Below are 21,068 nucleotides of genomic sequence, written 5' to 3' on the forward strand. Positions count from 1 at the left end.
GTCAATAATAAAGCATAAATTGCATTATATAACACAGCCTTCTGGAATTTGTTTTACGTGCTATATGGCATTTTCTATTAATATGGAGTTAACAACTTCATATCAGTATATCCAATATCATCTCTAAGTTAACCATTGTGTCATGCTATTTTATATTTCCAAAATATTAGCTTAAATTATAGAGCAAATGAAACAAATATAAACATAACATATGAAACAGTTTATGATTTATTCCCTAGACTATTCAAATGGTACATCTTTTTGGATAAGAATGTTTTATTTAACCTTTGACATGGAGATTTGTCATGTTAGCATAGCATATAAAAATATCAGATTCCATCTGATAACAGGTTGATCTCTGTGACTGTATAGTTCATACATATCCTAGGCATGGCCAAATAAGGTGAAAATTAAACAAGAATTTTCAAAGGTTACAATATTATAATGACAGAATTCAGAAGTTACGAACTTGAGTATTCTAATTGCCATTCCTTTTTAGTTATTAGAAAGTATAACAGTTAAATTTAATAAATTAAGATATTTTTACTCAAAAGAAATAATCACACTATCTGCAGTGTGCTCCCTGAATGCTTCTAAGTGAAAATGTACTTTCTACTTTCTTTAAGAAGTCTTAAATGATGAGTTATATGAATCAATTGGGGAAATCTCTAGAATTTGTAATAGATAGTAAAGGTTTATTCACAATGAAAACAATTTCACTTCCTTATGTAAAAACATACTGTTGGGCTTCCCTGGTGGCGCAGTGGTTGAGAATCCGCCTGCCGACGCAGGGGATACGGGTTCGTGCCCCGGTCCGGGAAGATCCCACATGCCGCGGAGCGGCTGGGCCCGTGAGCCATGGCCGCTGAGCCTGCGCATCCGGAGCCTGTGCCCTGCAACGGGAGAGGCCACAACAGTGAGAGGCCCGCATACCACAAAAAAAACAAAAACAAACAAACAAACAAAAACATACTGTTGAAAGCACAGTAGCTTCTCACATGAATGGGATGGTAAAAATAGCTCATTTACGAATTGTGTGGCTTATCTAATAAAGGGAAATCAGAAGAGAATCACAAACTCTACTTCAAAAGATACATCTAATACCATTTTAATAATAATAGAATCCAAAAAATAGTGTGCTTATTTCACCAAATGGATTAAAATATCGGTGAACATGGCCATAGATTATCACTTGCAGAGAAGGCTGACATAGAAATGTTAAAATAGAAAGTAATGCCACCCCACCATTCTGTTGAAATGGAATGTAGGAACCAATTTCTCAGAACAAATGGTGAAATGAAGATAGTATATTGTTTGTAGAAAAGCATTTCTTTGGGGATTCCAAGTTTCTTCCCTTGGTGACCTGACATGCAGAGACTGACAATGAGTAATATGTTCTGACACGCGCATTTATCAATTTGCCCATGCACCCTATGAGTTTACTCTAGACAGATGTATGCTTTAAAGAATAATCAAATATCTTTTCAGTGGAAATCAAGGATCTTGGGAAAAGAAAAATGCCCTGGTTCACTTGGGCACACATTTTATATGCCTGAATCAAATTATCTTAAGAGATAATCCTTGTTTTATAAAATCGACATGATAAATATGAAAAAGGCTTAACAGTTTAGTATTATTAGGAATGTAAATGTCCCCTAGCTCTATTTGGAATTCACTTTCTGAATTATGATCTGTAAACTCTTATTACTTGGCAGAGTTCCTTAGCAGAGAGATGTTTTTCTATGTTGCTAAGAAACATGCCACAGTACCAGAGGGCATCCTCCCATCTCTTTATTGTTTCTCCCATGTGATTCTTCCATGGTACCTGTACATCTGTGGGAGAAGAGATTTCCTTTCTGTTCTCCTAGGTTCTAATGAAGTATCTTCTGGTGTGAAAGTGTTCTCTTTCATTTACACTCAACATAGATTTAGTATGATTGATATGGAGAATTTAGCAAAATTGAAATTGAACTTTTTAAAACTATAGGTTTAATGTGAATGTTGCATTAGTTGTGGAGTTTTGACAGCTAAAACCTAGTTATCTAGTTCTTAAGTACTTTTTTAATTACTCTGAAATTACTCTTAAGACCACAGAACTGAACTGTTTTATTTCCTTTTCAATGCAATGCAAATATGTTTTACTCATTATATCTCTTTACTGGTGATTTCATTATGTGTTCCACCACGACTCTTTGCTTTATTTCCTTAATAATTATATAAACCAATAATGACATAATTTCAAGTTAATCTTGAGGATTTTTATGAGGTAACAATTAAGTACATAGGTCAAGTGATATGACTAAATAGACTTGGGCATATATGTTGTTTACTTATGTATACATGCTTATGTATTGAGGCGTACATATATTTTATATGCCTGTACATAAATTACATACTTTTAAAAAATCTGGCTGGTGAATTAAAACTTCCCTAACTTTTTCAATAGTCCACAAAGTGGCACTCTTACATTACTAATGGTACAATATATACATGTGCAGAATGGACAGTGCCCCTGCAGTCCCTGTAATAGCATTCCATGTTTCTGTTCATCATAAACTTGATGATTGAGGCATTTCGCAAGCTGTCATTTATGGGAGACAGTGTGGTGAGGTAAACAAGGGGCCAGTTGGTAACAAAACGTATATAAATTTGAATGCTACTTTTTTTAACTTTCAAAATGTTCAGTGTATTTTGGTATATTACTGTAAAATGAGAGTCTAAGTTAATTATTTACCAAACTAATTGCCATCACCACATTGATCAGTCATTTCCTTCCTTCCATAATGATCTGTGATGCTGAAGTTGTTCTATAATTAGCGGGGACCATACATATCACTGAGCACAATGCCTGCTGTACAGTGAATACTTTAAAAAGAGTGGTGCCCTTGTCATTTTTATTGTTGTTGTTACTTTGTGAACTGAAAGCTGGTTTGCTTCCATCCAAACAGCATACTACTCAGTGAGGAAGAAGAAATAAACAACTGAGGATGTTCCCTGGTCCTTTCTCAGGCTAGTAGCACCATTGGCAACATAGCACTAAGCTCTGAAGCTAACCTGCCAAATTTCCATGGATAATCGTCTTTATCTAAACTTCCCATATGCCTGTTGTGACTGCCACATTTACCTAAATTTCCCATATGCCTGTTGTGACTGCCACATTTACCTCTGTGTATTAATTTTAGAACTAGATTGGCATTTTTCCCAGGTCATCAAAGTTATTTATTTTTTGCATATGAAATAATTAAAAATTAACTCTCTGAATTTAGATGTTTTCTAAGCAGGAATTAAAATCTATTCTTACATCGACTCAAAAGGATGGTGCCCGTAGGATGCCCCAGGAGATAGTATATAGTTAACTGAATAGTGAGTATCTTGTATCATGTTCTCCCCATTTATATTCTGCTCATTGAGGAAGAAGGGACCCGTATTTCAGGGAGTTACCCAGTTGCGTTCACTGTTGTGACAAACATGTGACTTTCTGGAAACCGAACTGGCAGAATTTTAGGGTGGGCAAGCAAACTTATGGAAAGAAAGGAGAGTCAAAAGCCAGATCAACCTGGGTTCCAATTTTGGTTTTGTCTTTTCTAAATTTTACTTTATGCATGATTTGGAGCAAGTTACTTTCTCTAAGCTTCCATTTTCTCATTTGTAACAAGAGAAATAATAAGTATACTGTAGATTATTATGAGTTTAAATAAGAGGCATATGGGTAGAAGCTCTAAATGCGATACCATGTATCAAAGTACTTGGGAAGGGCTTCCCTGGTGGCGCAGTGGTTGGGAGTCCGCCTGACGATGCAGGGGACACGGGTTCGTGCCCCGGTCCGGGAGGATGCCACGTGCCGCGGGGCGGCTGGGCCCGTGACCCATGGCCGCTGAGCCTGCGCGTCCGGAGCCTGTGCTCCGCAACGGGAGGGGCCCCAACAGTGAGAGGCCCATGTATCGAAAAAAAAAAAAAAAAAAAAAAAAAAAGTACTTGGGAAAAGTAAGCAGTTGATAAATAATATTATTTGGTTGTGATGGAATTGGTGGTGGTGGATGCGAAGAAGAAAGGGAGGAAAAGGAGAGGGAGTGGAAGAAACTTTCTCTTTGGAGGCCAGAGACAAGGAACAGCTATAGGCAGAGAAGCCCTGCAAACGCAAGATACAAGTTTGTTGCAGGAATGCCCTTAAATATGTGCATTTAGATACCTCTGCTTTTCCACCATCCCCAGCTAACAGTTCATTTATAATCAGAAGATGAGTTAACAATACCCAGCAATGTATCAGTGAGACCAGGCTACTTAACTATTGAATATGTAAATCGCACAGAGACTAGAATTTGTACCGACCCCTGCTCTGTCAGAGCTGCAGAGGCTGCCATTTCAGCAGCTGTTGTTCTGCACCCTTTCTTGTGAGGTGTCCAGAGAGACACTCATTATTCTAATGCTCTCCTGATGCACAGTGACTTATGATTTTCACTCTTCATGAAACCTGCAGCGCCTCATTGCTGAGTATAGAGAGGAGCTAGGCACAGATTGAGAGTTGAGTTCAGAGAAGTGTCTTCTATGTTTGTACTCATCTGAGCACGATTTTATAGCTTTTGCTGTGACCGTTACTGTAGGTTGGACGTCGATGCCATAATTTGGAGTCCCTCCTGTCTCATTTTTGGGTGTGATGATGTTGAATTTCCTCTGTACTTGAACTGCGATAGCAGTCTATCTAGCTAATGTCAGCACACTTACAGAGCATCCTGACTGGTCGTTTTCTGCCCTCTTCTCTCATCCTCACCAAAGCTCCCAGGCATACAGGGGTAGGAGTCCCCTGGCTTCTTAACCTAGTTGCAGAAACACAGAAGATATACACTAAGTATGTGGCGAAAATGATGAAATAAAGGACATTAGGAAAGCCTTTCCTGTTTTTAGTGATCTCTCACCAGATTGCCAAGCATCGGGGAGAATGCAGAACTGACCAAGTTTCCAGAAGTCCACAGAGCGAAGAATAGTAATGCTGCACAGCTGTGGAACATTTAATGAACTTAGCCAATTTGGACACTGTCATAAGAAATAACTCTTTAAAGCCGAACATGGTCTGTGACCAGCAGCGTTGGTATCATGTGGAAGGTTGTTAGAAATGCAGAATCTCGGGGCCTCCTGCAGATCTGCTGAAGCACAACGTGATGTACATTCAGTAGGATCCCCAGTGACTTAAGCACACATTAAAGTCTGAGGCAGTTATGTTAAACACTTAAAATGTCAGACGTTCTACGATAATTATAGAGCTTGGGCTCCAGAATCACACATGTGGGATCAACTCCTAGCCACACCACACATTCCTCACTAGCTGTGCACCACTGAATGAGTTATTTAGACCCTCAAAGCTTGGGTTTCCACAAGTGTGAATTAGAAATAGGAGCCCTTCCAAAAAAAGATAGGCAAAGTGATTATGAAATTGTCAAAAAGAAAAAAATAGGAGCCCTTCCCATCTCATCAGGTTGTCGTGAACACTAATGCGAAATAATATAGTTAAAGAATCTTCAATAAAATGCCAGTAGGCATTATCATATTTGTAATAATTATTAATATTATTTTCATTTTAGAATAAGAAATATCTCAAATAACTTTTGAGATCAATGTAAGAAAGTGAAGATAAATTCAATATGAGGCCATTATATTCCTCTTAACAATACTACAACAGACTATGATTTCATTTTGGGGGTACTTTATTTCTCTCTAATTCTGTGTCCCAATATACATATGTACATATTTTTAAAATGTAAATAAATAGAATACATTTTCACATAGTTTTATAAAAAATTCTATATTACTCCTGCCTTGAATGCCTGCATATCTCCCTTAACTCACTTGTCTTGATCTTATTTAATGTTATACAGCCCTTTGTGCACTTCTGATCTCTACCATTTTCTTTCCCACCTCCTACTCATTTAACGTTTAATATATGCCATTCATCTTTTGTGAGTCTGATTTGTTTCCTCTGACTAGATTGTAAGGTGTCTTGGGGAGTCTTGCACAGAATAGCCATTCAATAAATATTAACAGATGTTATGCCTAGATTCAAGTCCTAGAGGTTGTAGGAACTGAGTAGCATTGATTAATATTTCTGGAAATAGTAGAAAAATAGAGGCATATATGTTGTACAGAAGTCTGCAAAACAGTAAGGTCACTGTGTGAAATGCACGGGCGCGTACACAATTCACCGAACTTGAGAAAATGCATCTTGTTTGGAGATGTTCTTAGTTTCCAGTTGAATCTAGGTAATCGAGAAATAAAGTTTACTTGACAGTTCTGTTAAAGGCATGAATTTGACATTTACTATTTTTTGTGTTTCTAGAGTCAAGGAATAATGTTATAACTGATAAGCCATTGAACTTCTTGTACATTTGAAAACTAGTATAACATAGTGGTTGACAGAATTAACTTAGAATCCCAAGCTAAGTTCAGTTCTCAGACTTCTCACTTACAAATTGTGTAACTTTGGCCAAGTTCTTTTACCTCTTTGTGCTTCTGTTTTTTCATGTGCAAAATGAGGGTAATAATGAAAATTTTATGCAGTTGTTGGAAGGACTGAGTTAATGTATTTCAAAAACTTAGTTTGGTGCCTGTCCCACAGAAGGTGCTATGTGTGTAATGTAGAACTATGCATTACAGGTGTGGTCTTTGCTTTCATGGACTGTATCAACAGTGCAGTAGAGGAAACAGGCAATCACAGTGAAGTTATCTAGGTTTGTCTATACTATTGGCATTGTTAATATAAACTTCACAAATCTATTATTTTAGGCACACTTATTTTTAAAAAAAAAAAACCTAACTCACACAAATATTTAATGAAGAATTTAACCTCTTTTTCTATCTCTAACTTTCTTTATTAACTTTTTAATGCAAATTTCTTCTTCTGAAAAATGGGTAAGACAAGTATTCTATACCAATTGGCTTAATTACCTACTGTTTATCATGCATTTTGATACTGTTGGAAATAAAACATTTAAAAGTGAAAGCATTGTAGTTTTAGATCTATGAATATTTAATGGAATTTAATGGTCTCCAATTCCTGAATATTATGAAAGGATTTATTAATAAAATATTTCCTTTGGAAATTTCATCAAAAACAGCTTAGCATTTATTTGACAATATCTTGTATGTTAACAGTATCAACGTTGCCTCTTTTACATAAATATCTAATTTAATCATTTATCACTGCATTTCTCAGAAGAAAAAGAAAAAGAGGATAGAAGAGGGAGGTATTTATGGTAGATGAAATTTAAGGTAAATGACATGACCAGAATTGTATAGTTCTCCAGCATTAACATTTATACTGAGATCTCTTAACTCCAAGCTCAATTTTTTTTTTATTCTATACATTGTTATAAAATCTCTTTTTGGTTTAGTTTTTCATGCTTAAAAATAAGACTTGTAATCAAGCATTAATCAGTGCCATAACAGTCATATAGAAATTCATAGCATAATGAGATTTCTCAGTGGAAAGTAAGTAAACACTAGTGCATTATAAGTACTTATATGACAATTGGCCTTATTTTCTTAGAGCCCCAAAAAAGTAGCTTGATTTTTTTTATTAGAATTTAAAGTTTGTTCAGATCACTACAGGAGCCTGCAGGTGTGCTAGTTAAGAGCACAGGCTTTGAAATCAGTTCAGGTCCAGGCTGGGTGACTTCAGGCAAGTTATGTAGAATTTTTAAAAATTCTTTATAAAATTACTATTTGTAAGAATTATTTGTAAAATATCAATACATACCTTGTAGGGTTGTTATAAGGATTATACATATTATGTATTACACATTTTGTAGTATTACATATTTTATATATTTCTTAGTAGATTATCTGACCCATATAAACATCCCTTTCAATATTTATTTTGTACAAATAAAAACAATATTTAAAAAAAGCTAAATTATGATTCAAAAGCATATTTAATCAGATAAGAATAAGCTAGGCTCCCTGTAGGTTAAAGCAATTTCTCAGTATTCATTATTTTTAGAAGGCAAGATGGAATATCCATTCACTGCTATGAGCTACAGTAGTAGCTGGAAGAATACAGAGAATTGCTTAGGGGAGGGATAGTGTTTTGTTCATCTTTAGACCTCTGTGACCAGCAAAATTCATTTGGCTAAGAATAATTTTAGAAGGGGAAAAAAAGTGTTGTGGTTTTTTTTCCCCAACATCACTGTCCCTCAGACACTGAATATCTGATATATGGTACAAAACCCACCACATTGCAGAAGTGATTGATGCCACATAGCATGTGCGTTTCCAGTTCAGAGGAAAGAAACTTCCTTGTGCCTATAGTTAGAAATACTCAGTGGTGTGACATAAGTGATCGAAAACTAACCAGCCTTTTAAAAATGTTTCTTCCTAACCACGTCCAGATCCCTCCAAAGGACCTCAACCATCTTCAGGTGTGAGTGGCAGCACCCAGCCCCCTGGCGCCGCTGGGCAGCCCCCGGCCTCGGCCATCCCATCCCCTAGCGCCAGCAAGCCGTGGCGCAGCAAGTCCATGAATGCCAAGCACAGCGCCACCTCCACCATGCTGACCGTGAAGCAGTCGAGCCCAGGCACCTCTCCCACACCATCTGCAGACAGACTGAAGCCCCCTGCCTCGGACGGGGGCAGAGCAGCTCCCTCGGGACAGAAATCCATGCTTGAGAAGTTCAAGCTGGTCAATGCCCGGACTGCCTTACGGCCCCTGCAGCCTCCCAGTTCAGGACCCAGTGATGGTGGGAAGGAGGGCGATGCCTTTTCTGAATCTGGTGAAATGGAAGGCTTTAACAGCGGTCTGAATAGCGGCGGCTCAACAAACAGCAGCCCCAAAGTGTCACCGAAATTAGCCCCTCCAAAAGCTGGAAGCAAAAATCTCAGCAATAAAAAGTCTTTGCTACAGCCAAAGGAAAAAGAGGAAAAGAACAGGGACAGAAATAAAGTTTGCACTGAAAAACCGGTCAAGGACGAGAAAGATCAAGTGGCGGAGACGGCTCCCAAAAAGACCTCTAAAATTGCAAGCTTCATCCCAAAGGGCAGCAAAACGACAGCAGCCAAGAAGGAAAGCTTAATCCCCTCTTCCAGTGGGATTCCAAAACCGGGCTCAAAGGTGCCAACAGCGAAGCAAACTGTTTCACCGGGAAGCTCAACAAGCAAAGAGTCTGAAAAATTCAGGACTACCAAAGGAAGCCCTTCCCAGTCCTTCCCTAAGCCCGTAACGACTGAGAAAGCAAGCACATCCAGCTGCCCTGCTCCTTTGGAAGGAAGGGAAGCTAGCCACGCCTCTCTGGCGGGTTTCTCTGCTGGGTCAGCGGCACAAGGCAGTGGGCAGAGCGTGGGAAATGGTGCTGTCCAGCTCCCTCAGCAGCAGCAACACAGCCACCCAAATACTGCCACCGTGGCTCCATTCATTTATAGGTAAGGCGGGCTCCGTTGGTCCACAGCTGTAAACACTGACAGGTCTGCATACTCAGAGTACACATAACAAGGAAGGTTGCGGAGTCCTATTTCACATAGTCGTTTTGGAACAGTGGTTCATTCTGGAGAGAGAGAGGCCTAGAATTAAAATTTTTAAAAGAAAGCCTCCTATAGCCTCCAATCTGTTAGTTCTCATCTCCTCCCCCTCCCCCCTCCCCTCCCCCCCACTCAAGAACCGAGCCCTTTGAAAGTTAACCTACTTGTCAAAGGCAAAATAGAACCCAGATGTCATGACTTTTCCCTGTGTCTATTACTTTTACTACAACCCTCAGTGAAAAACCTAAGTGCTTTAAGTGATTTTTTTCTGGGGCTTTATGTACTCATCCACACAAATGTATAATTCTGAATTTCAGGTCTTAGGCTACCTCATTTAAGGCTGCTATTCTGACTTTAATAGCAAAAATTCATTTAAAACCTTTGTATCTGCATCACATGGCGTTACCGAGCCCAAGCTTGCTCTGCTTGCCACATGACAGGCCAATAAATCCTGAGATGAGTTGTTGGGGCAAGCAATAACGACTTTAATCAGAACGCCAGCAGACTGAGAAGTTGGCACCCTAGTCGCAAAAAAACATTTTCCCTCAGTCCGCATTCTCTGGGCTCTTTTTCTACAGAGAAGGGGGAGGGGGAGGGGCCCACTGCAGTGCCAGCCAATGGCTGAGTGGGACCACTAACACTCAGTTGCTCACTAATGGTCGCTCACTTGGGGGAGGGGCCCACTGCGGTGCCAGCCAATGGCTGAGTGGGACCACTAACAGTCAGTTGCTCATTGACAGTTGCTCACTAACGGTCCCTCGCTTGGGGGAGGGGCCCAGTGCGACGTCAACCAATGGCTGAGGGGGACTGCTCTAGGTCGCGCCTGTCCCACCTGTATTACAGTGGGAGTCTGCAGCTCCTTCTAGCTCCAGAGACCCTGTCTGACAAAGGAGAATTTCAGATGTCAAAATCATAATCCACGTTTCAAAAATATAAGAAAAAATTATAAAGTTTAAAATATGTCATACTCAGCACACTTGTCACTCTCAAATGTATTCTGTAAGAACATCAGTCATTTCAAATCACCATGAATGAATTTCACAGGAAAGTATAAATCTAAGCAAAAAGAACATATCCACCAGTTTAGCAAGCTTCTTTCTGTAAGTAGCAGCAAACTTCTTTGGTTGTTTGCAGTAACATATCCAGTGGGTACAGATTTAGTGATTTTCATTTTGACAGTGTAACCTTTGCTATCTGAGAGAGGAAGCAGCACAGTTTAGAGGTTAAAGTGTGAATCAACCGTGTGACTGCCAAATTCTCCAGCCTCTTTGAGTTACTTTTTGCCCTGTTTAAAACATAGATTATAAAAGTGAGGTAATATAGCCAAGTAGCTAGGATTACAGGCTGTAGAGTCCGTTTGCTCTACCATCGTTCAGAAACTGCACCTTGTATTATTGAGACAATGGCCCCAAGAGCCAGGTTGCCTGGGTTGGGATCTTGATGACACCATTTATTATTCATGTGACTTTGTGTAATGCATTTAAAGACTCTTGAGACTCAATTTTTATAATCTGTAAAATGGAGATGATAATAATAGAAGCTTCCTCACAAGGCTGTTTTGAAGATTAAATGAGTTGATATTTATATAGGGTTCAGAACAGTACCTGCCACACAGTAAATGACCTTCCTCAGACTTCAGTTTCTAATTCTGTAAAGTGTGGTAGAAGAATATCTACCTCATTTGGTTGTTTTAAAGATTAAATAAGGCAATCTTGGGGCTTCCCTGGTGGCGCAGTGGTTGAGAGTCTGCCTGCCGATGCAGGGGACACGGGTTCGTGCCCCGGTCCGGGAAGATCCCACATGCCACGGAGCGGCTGGGCCCGTGAGCCTTAGCCGCTGAGCCTGCGCCGCGTCCGGAGCCTGTGCTCCACGACGGGAGACGCCACAGCAGTGAGTGGCCCACGTACCGTAAAAAAAAAAAAAAAAAAAGAAAAAGGCAATCTTGTGTAAAGTCTTCAGCACAGAGCCAGATTCAGAATAAATTGCTTATGTCAGTAATTATTTGTTTTATTTTCAATAATATAAAGTAGTTGAAAATAAATAAAACCATCTAATAAGAAATGTCACATCATAGTCTACATATGAGGAAAAGGTTGTTTGGAGTCTTTTATAAATTCAGAATAATTTTATAAATGATAATATAAATGCTCTTAAGGTTGAGTAGTCAATATTCAAGTTTCTTAACTGTCAGTGAAAGGGATATCATAGAGTCATGTTATTTGGCTTATGTGGCCCCTGATGTCCTTTCAACTCTGACTACTCCAACACCATTTAAGAATTTCTCTTGCAAAATCCCTGACAGACTTTTCTGGAGGTGCTAATCATTTGATACAATAATAGTAATAATTTACTATTTTATAATGGTTTTTGTTGAGTGCTTACTTAGTACAAGTCTGTATTACAAAGTTTATGTTCATTTTTTCATTTAAACTGTGTCATTTAAACTGTGTCATAAAACCCCAATTTACAGAGATGAAGAAGCAGCAATTTCAAGGCAGAATAATGATAATCTCTTACAGTCACAGGCCTGGCAGGAGTTTGCCTTTGAATCCATATATGCCTGAGTCTGTCGTGTGCCCTCCTTTGCTTAGCAGTTCTTGCTGTATATGTAGAAATAAGAGGTATTGTTACTAGGAAAATTCTGGCTGGGAAAATGTCAATAGAGATTTGCAGATATCGCAATCAGAATTCATTTATATTGGGAAATACTTAATTGCTTTTAAGTAGAATAACTTTAAAATACATATATATGTATGTATATGTATAAACATACATATGTTTGATATTTAAAGAAAATTAAATAACCTCTATATAATGGGAAGATCCATGGGTGATGGTGATATTTTTCCCCGGTTCTCAGCCCACTTCTAGGTTATGCTGGTTATTAATTATTCCTTCTGAGACCTTAATATATGCTTCATAATACTGTTTCTTGCAAATTGAATGTTCAGAGTCCTATAAATATAATGTTGGGTTCTGGAAGTTAATGAATTTCATTTTAGTCCTACTTTCTGCACAGTGCAAAGATATTCTGTATTAAGTTTTTATAACTCATTTATCACTACTATGTGATAAAAGTAGTTTTGAATTGGGCATATCTTTATCCATTTAATGAGTGGATATAACTAAAATCAAAGGTGAAAACTTTAAGAAGATTTTAACTCAATATTAAGAAGTTCCCAATAAGTAGACCTGTGTGAATGGAATAGCCTGCCTTTTTTAACTGCTGCAGTTGGCTACCAGAGATTGTTAAGAAGCGATACAGTGACCAGTTGCCATAGTTTAAGTTAAGGGAATTCACCAAATATTTTTTTCTTTTATGTACTCATCACTCATTCTGCAAATACTGTGTAATAAGAATTACAAAGAGTAAAAAAAAAATTATCTGCTCTCTGGGAGCTCAGTTTTCTTGGTGATAATGAAAAGAATTTAATCAAGAACTTAAAACATCATTGCTGTCATGGAAGTGTATGCAACAAATAAGGTAGAAGAGTTTTCCTGAATCTTACATGAGGGTGGAGTAGTGTATGCATTACAGAAGAGGTCAGAGAAGAGATAAGACTTAAAGGATGAGTTAGAATTTGTCAGGTGGAAGGAAGAATGTTATGGCATCATCCAAATTTGACATTCTACAATTTTACAATCCAAGCATTTTGGAAAAAATAACAGGCAAATTATGAAGTGCTGTGAAAAAATGCTAGTAACTAAAACTGCTAAAGACTAGAGGTTAGAATTCATGATTACTTGAATGGGAGACTAGGAAGAAAATTTGGAATGAATCCATACTTTGTTCTTCTCTTTCCCTCACTCCCTCCCAACACATCTTATTTTCAGCTAGTCCTATTGGCTCTTGGGCATTTCTTTCCATTTCCACCCTGCCTTCCCCTGATCATGGCACCACCAATTTTCACCTAGTTTCCGAGTCTTCCAGCATTCACTTTTGGTCCTTTGCAGTAGCATCCTTCACACAGCAGGGGCTCTAATCTTCTAAAAGTATAAATTGTATGTCATTTAAATTCATGAGACCATCTACTGGATTTATATTACACTTGAAAAGTAAAACCTAAGCATTTTACCAAGCCCTACAAGTTCCTACATAATCCGGCCCTCTCTCTAGCCCTTAAACTACACTCGCTGCCTCCCTGCCTTCATTTTGTTTCTTAACAAACTAACCTGTCCTGCTTTGGGGACTTTGTCATAGATGTTCTCACATATAAGGACTCTCTTCTGGATCAAAGCAGCCTCCTTCTCATCAGAACTCTGCTTACGTGCTACTTCTTCTCACAAGCTGTTTCCAACCATCTAGTCTGAAGGAACACTCACAATGCCTCTTGCCAGAATTATATGCCATTGTCCCCTTGTATTTTATTCATAGAGTTTATCACCATCCACTGGGTTTTTGTTTACTTACTAACAAGTGTGATTCCAGCCACCTCTGACTATAACATAAACTCATTGAAAAACAAGCATCTTGTCTTTTTTTTATTTAGTAGAGTAATTGCCCAGGACAGAACCTACCTACAATAGGAACCAAATAAAAATTGTTGAATGAAACACCATCATCATGGGTTAGACTCATCTGCTATAGAAGAATAGAAACACTACCAAAAATGTACAATGGAATAAGAAAAATTCAGAAGTCTTTTATTCCTATTATGGTAGGGTTTAGTTGAAATATAAACAGCTTTAAAATGTTTATAGAATGAAACCATATCTTCTCTTCGGGACCTTCATTCACTTATTCTTTTCCTCTTTTAACTACCTACTAAATACATTTACTATGTAAGGCATCAGGGTTAGAGTGAAACATCACACATCCCATATGTTATTTCCCTTCCATGGTCCACAATGTAGTAGGCAAGAGACTGACTGAAACGTAACTACAGAATGAAGCAGGAAATGTAAACCCCCCGAGCAGTGAACCAGATTTGGTTTACCGAGACTTCAAAAAATGGAAAATTACCGCTAGTTGTTGGAATCAGAGAAAGTGGCACTTAAGCTGAATTCTGAAAGAGAAGTGGGATTTGGGCATTCGGAGATGAGGGGAACAGGAAAGGAAATGTAAGACTAAAGGAACCAAATAAATAGGGTAAACACAAGATGTGTAAGGTGGCTGGCAAAGAGATCAGCTTTCCTGGAAAATGAAGATTGATTGGAACCTGATTGTAGTAGAAATTCTTTTTTTTTAACATCTTTATTGGAGTGTAATTGCTTTACAGTGGTGTGTTAGTAGAAATTCTTGAATGTCAAGAACTTGGACTTTGTGTTGTGTGCAGCACAATCTGGAAAATTACTATGTCTTTATTGTGTAAATGAATTGTTAGTGGGAGAGGCCAGGGTAGGATACACCAGGTTCAATGGCTGGATGAAGGAGAAATTTACAGACTTTCAGAGTTAGATTTGTCAAGACTTGAATTAGAGGTACGAGTTATAGCAAGGAAAGAAAGATAAAGAGGAAGAGCATAGTTAAGAAGAAAAAGCCTAACTTTCCTTGTTCCTCTTCTTTCTTGGTGTCTGCCCTTTATGCTGTATTCTTCAAACTTGCTTTCCTTGCCTGGAGTTCAAAAATTGTTACCTCAGCTCCTCTGGACCTTCAAGATTGCCTCCCCTCTTTTGATGTGCCATTTTTTTCTTCCATTGTTTTTACTTTCACTACTTCACAGCTATATTTCTTGTGCTTGCAGAGATATGTGAAGTAAAGTTGTGAAGTGATTCCTTAGTCAAGGAGGAAAGAAAGGCGTGCACATTTTCTCTAAACCTCAGTATTTTTAACAGCCCCCAATAAATTTCAAAATAGCTATTAACCAGATTCATAACTTGCTAGTTTGAGGTCTACATGCTCTTTGTTATTTTCTGACCATTTGTAGTAAATGTCAAGAAATCAGTGCATTGAACATAACACAAACATCGAAAGGCAAAGGGAGAGAATCAGGGTGAGGACAGTTCACAGAAGAAGAAAAAGGAACCCAACCTTTAGATAAGGCAAAACATTGTTAAACCGAGAAGAAAATCATTGTGCTTCTTAAACCCATTAATTAAATATAAGCAGAAACCCTCTGTACACACTTGATTTGTAAAATTAGGTCAAGAAAGTCTGACTTTAGAGGTTTCCTTTTGTTATTCATATGTATATGTATATATATAATTGGTATAATATGATTTGTCTTATATAACAGCATCAAGGGTTCTCAGGAAAGATTTTTGTTGTAACAGTTTTTGTGAGATTTCAGATTTACCTAGAAAGTGACATGGAAAATTGGCCCTTGAATATATTATATTCTGAAAGGCAAAGAATACCAAACATTAGTTTTGAAAATGCTTACTCACATAGTTTTAAGTTTGGCTTATTTGTTGAACCAGTAGATTGAGTAGGAGGAGCTGTGAGTCTATGAAGTTTGAAACGTGGAGCATATAACCAACTTGCATATAAAGCTTTTGTAAACCCTGCAGCTATTATTACAGATTATACTGCAATTGTGGTTTTATGTGAACTGGGCATAATTGGTTACCAGCACAAACTAAAGCTTACTGAATGCTTGTCTTGCAAACTTGTCTTTTGCTGGGTTTGATATATATCTGTGCATTGGGTAGCAGTTTAACCTCCCTCACACAGCAGTATTTTTAAGCTGGAATGCAGAGACGATGCTGGAAGAGTGCCTGTTGTGTAGAAGACTGCTATGAGTTGGCATTCTCCCCACAGAGAAGCTTGATAAACTGCCCTTTCTGTATTTAGCTTACGAGGTTCAGCACCAGATTGCCCAAGCAAACCACAACTGTTTCTTTTTTCTGTATTTTATCTTCTCTTGGAAAAGCTGTTTACGTTACAGAAAATTTGCAAGAATCATACAAAGAACTCCCATATACACTTAACTCAGAGAACCCAGAGACCTTTTTCAAGTTTCACAAATTGTCCCAGAGATAGCACTTCTAGCGATTCAGGATGAACGTTGTTCTCAGTCTCATGTCTTCCTAACATCCCTCGATCTGGAAGAGTGCTTTAATCTTTCCTTGACTTCCGTGACGTTGATATGTAGAAGGCGAGCATTTTATAGACTGTTTCTTAATGTGGGTTTGTCTGATGTTTGCATATATATATGTAATGTCACAGAAATGATACTGTGTTTTTTCCATTGCCTTCCTATCAAGTATCAACATTATTGACATTCCCCATTTGGGTGGTGTTGAATTTGATCGCTTGATTGGGATGATGTTTGCCACAATTGATCTGCTATCACCCATAGGTTTTAGCATCCATTGAGGTTTCTTGCCTAAATTAATAGTTTACTCCAATGGATGTCATGTGATTTCTAATTCCATTATTCCTTCTGCATTTATGCCTTGCCATTCAACTTTAAGAAAATGATGTCCCTTTCTTATTTTTCTCCTCCTCCCCCTCTTCCTCCTTCTCCTTTTCCCCTACCCCCTCCTCCTTTTCCTTCTCCTGTACCCTCTCCCTCTCTTTGAATTTTGTGGACTAATGATTCCTGTTGTCTTCAGTGGATTATAATCCATTGATAGGACTATTTATTTTGATGTTTAGAATTTCCCGGATTTGGTTGCTGGGATCCCCTTCAAGCTGGCTTCTGCCCCATTATTCTTTGAGAACTTTGTTTCTTTTTGGCTCAAGGTAATCTAGGCTCATCTTGTTCTCTCACTGCCTTGGCTTCAGTTTTTATCTAAGGTGCCCTGATTTCTTTTGTGAAGAGTAATATTTAGGAACCAGATCTCACTGCTCCTATCTTTCCTAAATAGTAAAATATATGTAGGTGCGCACACACACACACACACACACACACACACACACACACACTCATACAGACACACACATTTTTTTAAACCTATTTCCTTTTCTTAAAATTTATTTATTTATTTATTTATTTATTTATTTTTGGCTGCGTTGGGTCATCGTTGCTGTTGCACAGGCTTTCTCTAGTTGCGTAGAGTGGGGACTACTCTTCATTGCGGTGCGTGGGCTTCTCATTGCGGTGGCTTCTCTTATTGCAGAGCACGGGCTCTAGGTGCACGGGCTTCAGCAGTTGCAGTGTGCAGGCTTCAGTTGTTGCAGCACGCGAGCTCAGTATTTGTGGCTCGCGGACTCTAGAGCGCAGGCTCAGTAGCTGTGGCGCACGGGCTTAGTTGCTCCGCGCCATGTGGGATCTTCCCGGACCAGGGCTCGAACCCGTCTCCCCTGCATTGGCAGGCAGATTCTTAACCACTGCACCACCAGGGAAGTCCCTACACACATATTTATCTCAATATCAATGAGCTATCTATTAGAGAGAGAGAGAGAGAGAGAGAGAGAGAGAGAGAGAGATGGGTATATAACCGTAAATTCACAGCGCCTCCAATTCCAAATCAACACATAGAGTTTATTCTTTCTTTCTCCTTTCCATACTTGCACCTTCCTTTGTCAACTGAGAAACCTGGCTCCCATTATACTCGATATGTTTTCTTATTTGCTCAGCCCCGTGACCCCCAGCATACAAATCTAACAAATCTCCCATCCACACTGGCCTACTCTTCACTCTGTCAGTCAGATTCCTGGCCTTGGCCCTGGCTGTCACCTGTCTGCCTTCCCACCGAGAAAGAGAGAGCTGGTTTGGGAAAGATATTTGTTTTTTCTTTCTTTTAGGTTGGGTTTATAAAGCAGGAACTATAAGACCATGAGTTAATGTTGCTGACTCAAACCAGTTTTGTTTGTGTCCACATTTGTGACTAGTATATCCATATCAAGATGAATTCATATGGCTATATTTTTAATATAAACCAATATGCAACACCCCTATTTATGAAATTAGAAATCTGAAGATTGATAGTACCTAGATGTATTGCTGAATTCCTTTAAATGGCATGTATAATAGCTTCCTTTTCTTAGGAGTCAAAATGTAAGGTAGTAAAGAGTAGAATTAAGGTTAGGCCATTGGGTATTGTCACATTCAAATACTGTCTGTTAATAACTTAGTGACTAAGCTATCTGTCAGCTAAGGAGACATCACATACATTAACATGCTCACTGTCCAGAGACATTTGGATGGAATTAAATTGTAGGGTAGTGGTTAATAAAACATTACTTAGAAGCTTCCAGGTTTAAGTACAGGTTAAGTATCTCCCAGCTTGTTACACAGAGCAAATTATTACACCTCTAGAAGCCTCAATTACAGGTGTCTTAGTCTGTTCCAGCTGCTCTAACAGCAATACCATAGACTAGGTGTCTTAAGCAACAAACATTTATTTCTCATAGTCCTGGAGGCTGGGAAGCCCAAGATTGAAATGCCAGTAGATTTGGTATCTGGTGAGCTCCTGCTTCCCGGTTCATAGAGGACCATCTTTTCACTCTGCCCTCACATGGCAGAAGGGGCAAGGGAGCTCTCCAAGGTCTGTTTTGTAATGGCACTAATCCCATGCATGAGGGCTCTATCCTCATGACCTAATCACCTCCCAAAGGCTCCACCTCCTAGTATCATCACATTGGGGGTTAGGTTTCAACACATGAATTTTGGGAGGAAACAGATATTCAGTCCATAGCAACACAATTGTTGCGAGGTTTGAGTGATATGCCCTAGATAAAACACTAGGCATAGTACTTGGCATATAGTAAGTGCACATAAACAGGAACTAGCTTTTATGTTAATTATTGGTGAAACCTAAACCTTTAGCTAATAGGACTCTTAGTAACAGACATTAGCACTAGCTTAGTAGAACTCTAAATAAATTAAATGGTGTTTTTGCAATGCCCTGTCTTACACTTTCAGTAAGTGCTTATAACATGTTGACCATGTTGTAAATGCACAGTAAGACAGTCTGCACAGGATGGTGTCTTCTAAATATTTTGAATCATTTTTTCCTTTTCCCAGTCAATATGAGAGGAATGCAATATCGGTTTACATGGGAACAGTGAACGATGCCACTGCAATATCTACCTTTTGGTTAGAGAACACTATTGTTTCTGAAGTCTCCGTAAATCGTTTTATGAATCAACCCCAAAACCTGTTATTTTACTGGAATGAAGCATGCACAAAAATAGAGGACATGCTTAGAGCCTTCAGAGATTAAACTGAACTTCTTTGATCATTTGTATAAAAGTTAAATCTTTACCAGTTACCTTTGATTGTCCCTCTAGAGATTGGAGTTAAACTCTGATTCCACTTTAACAAATAATGAGGTAGAAATCCTGGAGAAATCGATGTCTTGTAACATATATAGAGCAGGGGATCTCGACCCATTTACATGTGAATACAAACCAAAGATAATTTCTGAGATCTTTTTATAATTATTTGAAGTTTAACTTCACCATGTTCCTTCCCTTGATCAATCTGTTGCCCTATCACTTCTAATGTAGGTAACTCAGATAGGGAATACTGTGAAACATACACCAAAGAACTTGAAAATATGATATAAATAAGATTTTCTCTTGTGACCTAAACTAAAAAAAAAAAAATTAAACAACAAATTAGCCAGAAATGTTCACTGCCACATTAAAAAATAAAGTAAAACAAAGGTTTCTAAGACCAAAGTTTGAATACTTTTTTATCAGAGGGTGGGGACTTAGCCAATGGAATTGAGTACTAGGTTTCATACATTGAGAAAGATAGCCGTACACTGAGAAGTATTTTTTAAGATCTGTATATTTGCAGCAAAGAAAAAACTCTACTCCCAAAACACATTCTAAATATTCTTTTTCTCCATAGAGATTTTCCTAGAGGGAGATGCTCTGCATCTTTATAACTAACATGGCTACAAGTATTCTGGTTCCTGTAATTGCTCTGGTCTTGTTCTAGTAAAAATCATTTGGCATTGGGCTTTAGACAGCCATCCCAGTGAACTACGATGTGCAGGCTCAGCGGCCATGGCTCACGGGCCCAGCCGCTCCGCAGCATGTGGGATCTTCCAGGACCGGGGCACGAACCCGTGCCCCCTGCATTGGCAGGTGGACTCTCAACCACTGCGCCACCAGGGAAGCCCCCAGTGAACTACTTTATGTGACTCAGCATCTGAAAAACCAGTCTGTGAATTCTGAGCCTGTATGACTGTAGGCCAACCCTGGATCCCAGCCAGTTCACCCAGGCACCATGCCTCTCTGAGGCTTCTTGGCAAGCAGCCAGTAAGCTTTCCCTGGGGTGTCCTATCTCACTACATACTCTCCATTTAAATGGCTTCAGCAAGTAATAACAATCCTTAGAAAACTTCAGAGGAATATTTTCCCCTTGTTCATGGACATTAGGCTAAGGAATAAGCCAGGGAGGTTACAGTGGCTCACAAGAAAAGAGCCCAAGTGGAAGAATATATGATAATGAACTTTAGAAGTGAGTGGGGAGGGGCAATAGACAGGGGACATAGGACACCCTGGGGGCCAAAGAAGAAAAGGAATAGCCCAGAGAGCCGGATATATTCCCCACATTTTAACGTGGACCAGAATCCCACATGCCTCAGGAAAATGCCTTTCCAGGCCTTTAGTAAAAATAAACATGAGCTCACAATTATTTTGCGAGGAACATATTTTCCTTTGCCTTTTACACATAAGCAAATTGAGGTTCAGAGAGGCTAAGTCACTTAGCAAGATCACATGA

General features: G+C 38.8%; 1 protein-coding gene across 3 annotated transcripts in view; it reads left to right on the forward strand.

Annotated features, from left to right (window-relative positions):
* Window positions 1-21,068, forward strand: part of NAV3 (neuron navigator 3) — an 832,636-nt gene that overhangs the window by 637,585 nt on the left and 173,983 nt on the right. For all 3 annotated transcript variants that reach the window (XM_067009787.1, XM_067009786.1, XM_067009785.1), the window contains one exon: window positions 8,379-9,405. In XM_067009787.1, coding sequence (XP_066865888.1) covers window positions 8,379-9,405 — 1,027 coding nt within the window. The remainder of the gene's footprint in view (window positions 1-8,378; window positions 9,406-21,068) is intronic.

Source organism: Kogia breviceps, chromosome 12 (genome assembly GCF_026419965.1).
Source record: "Kogia breviceps isolate mKogBre1 chromosome 12, mKogBre1 haplotype 1, whole genome shotgun sequence".
Classification (NCBI taxonomy): domain Eukaryota; kingdom Metazoa; phylum Chordata; class Mammalia; order Artiodactyla; family Physeteridae; genus Kogia; species Kogia breviceps.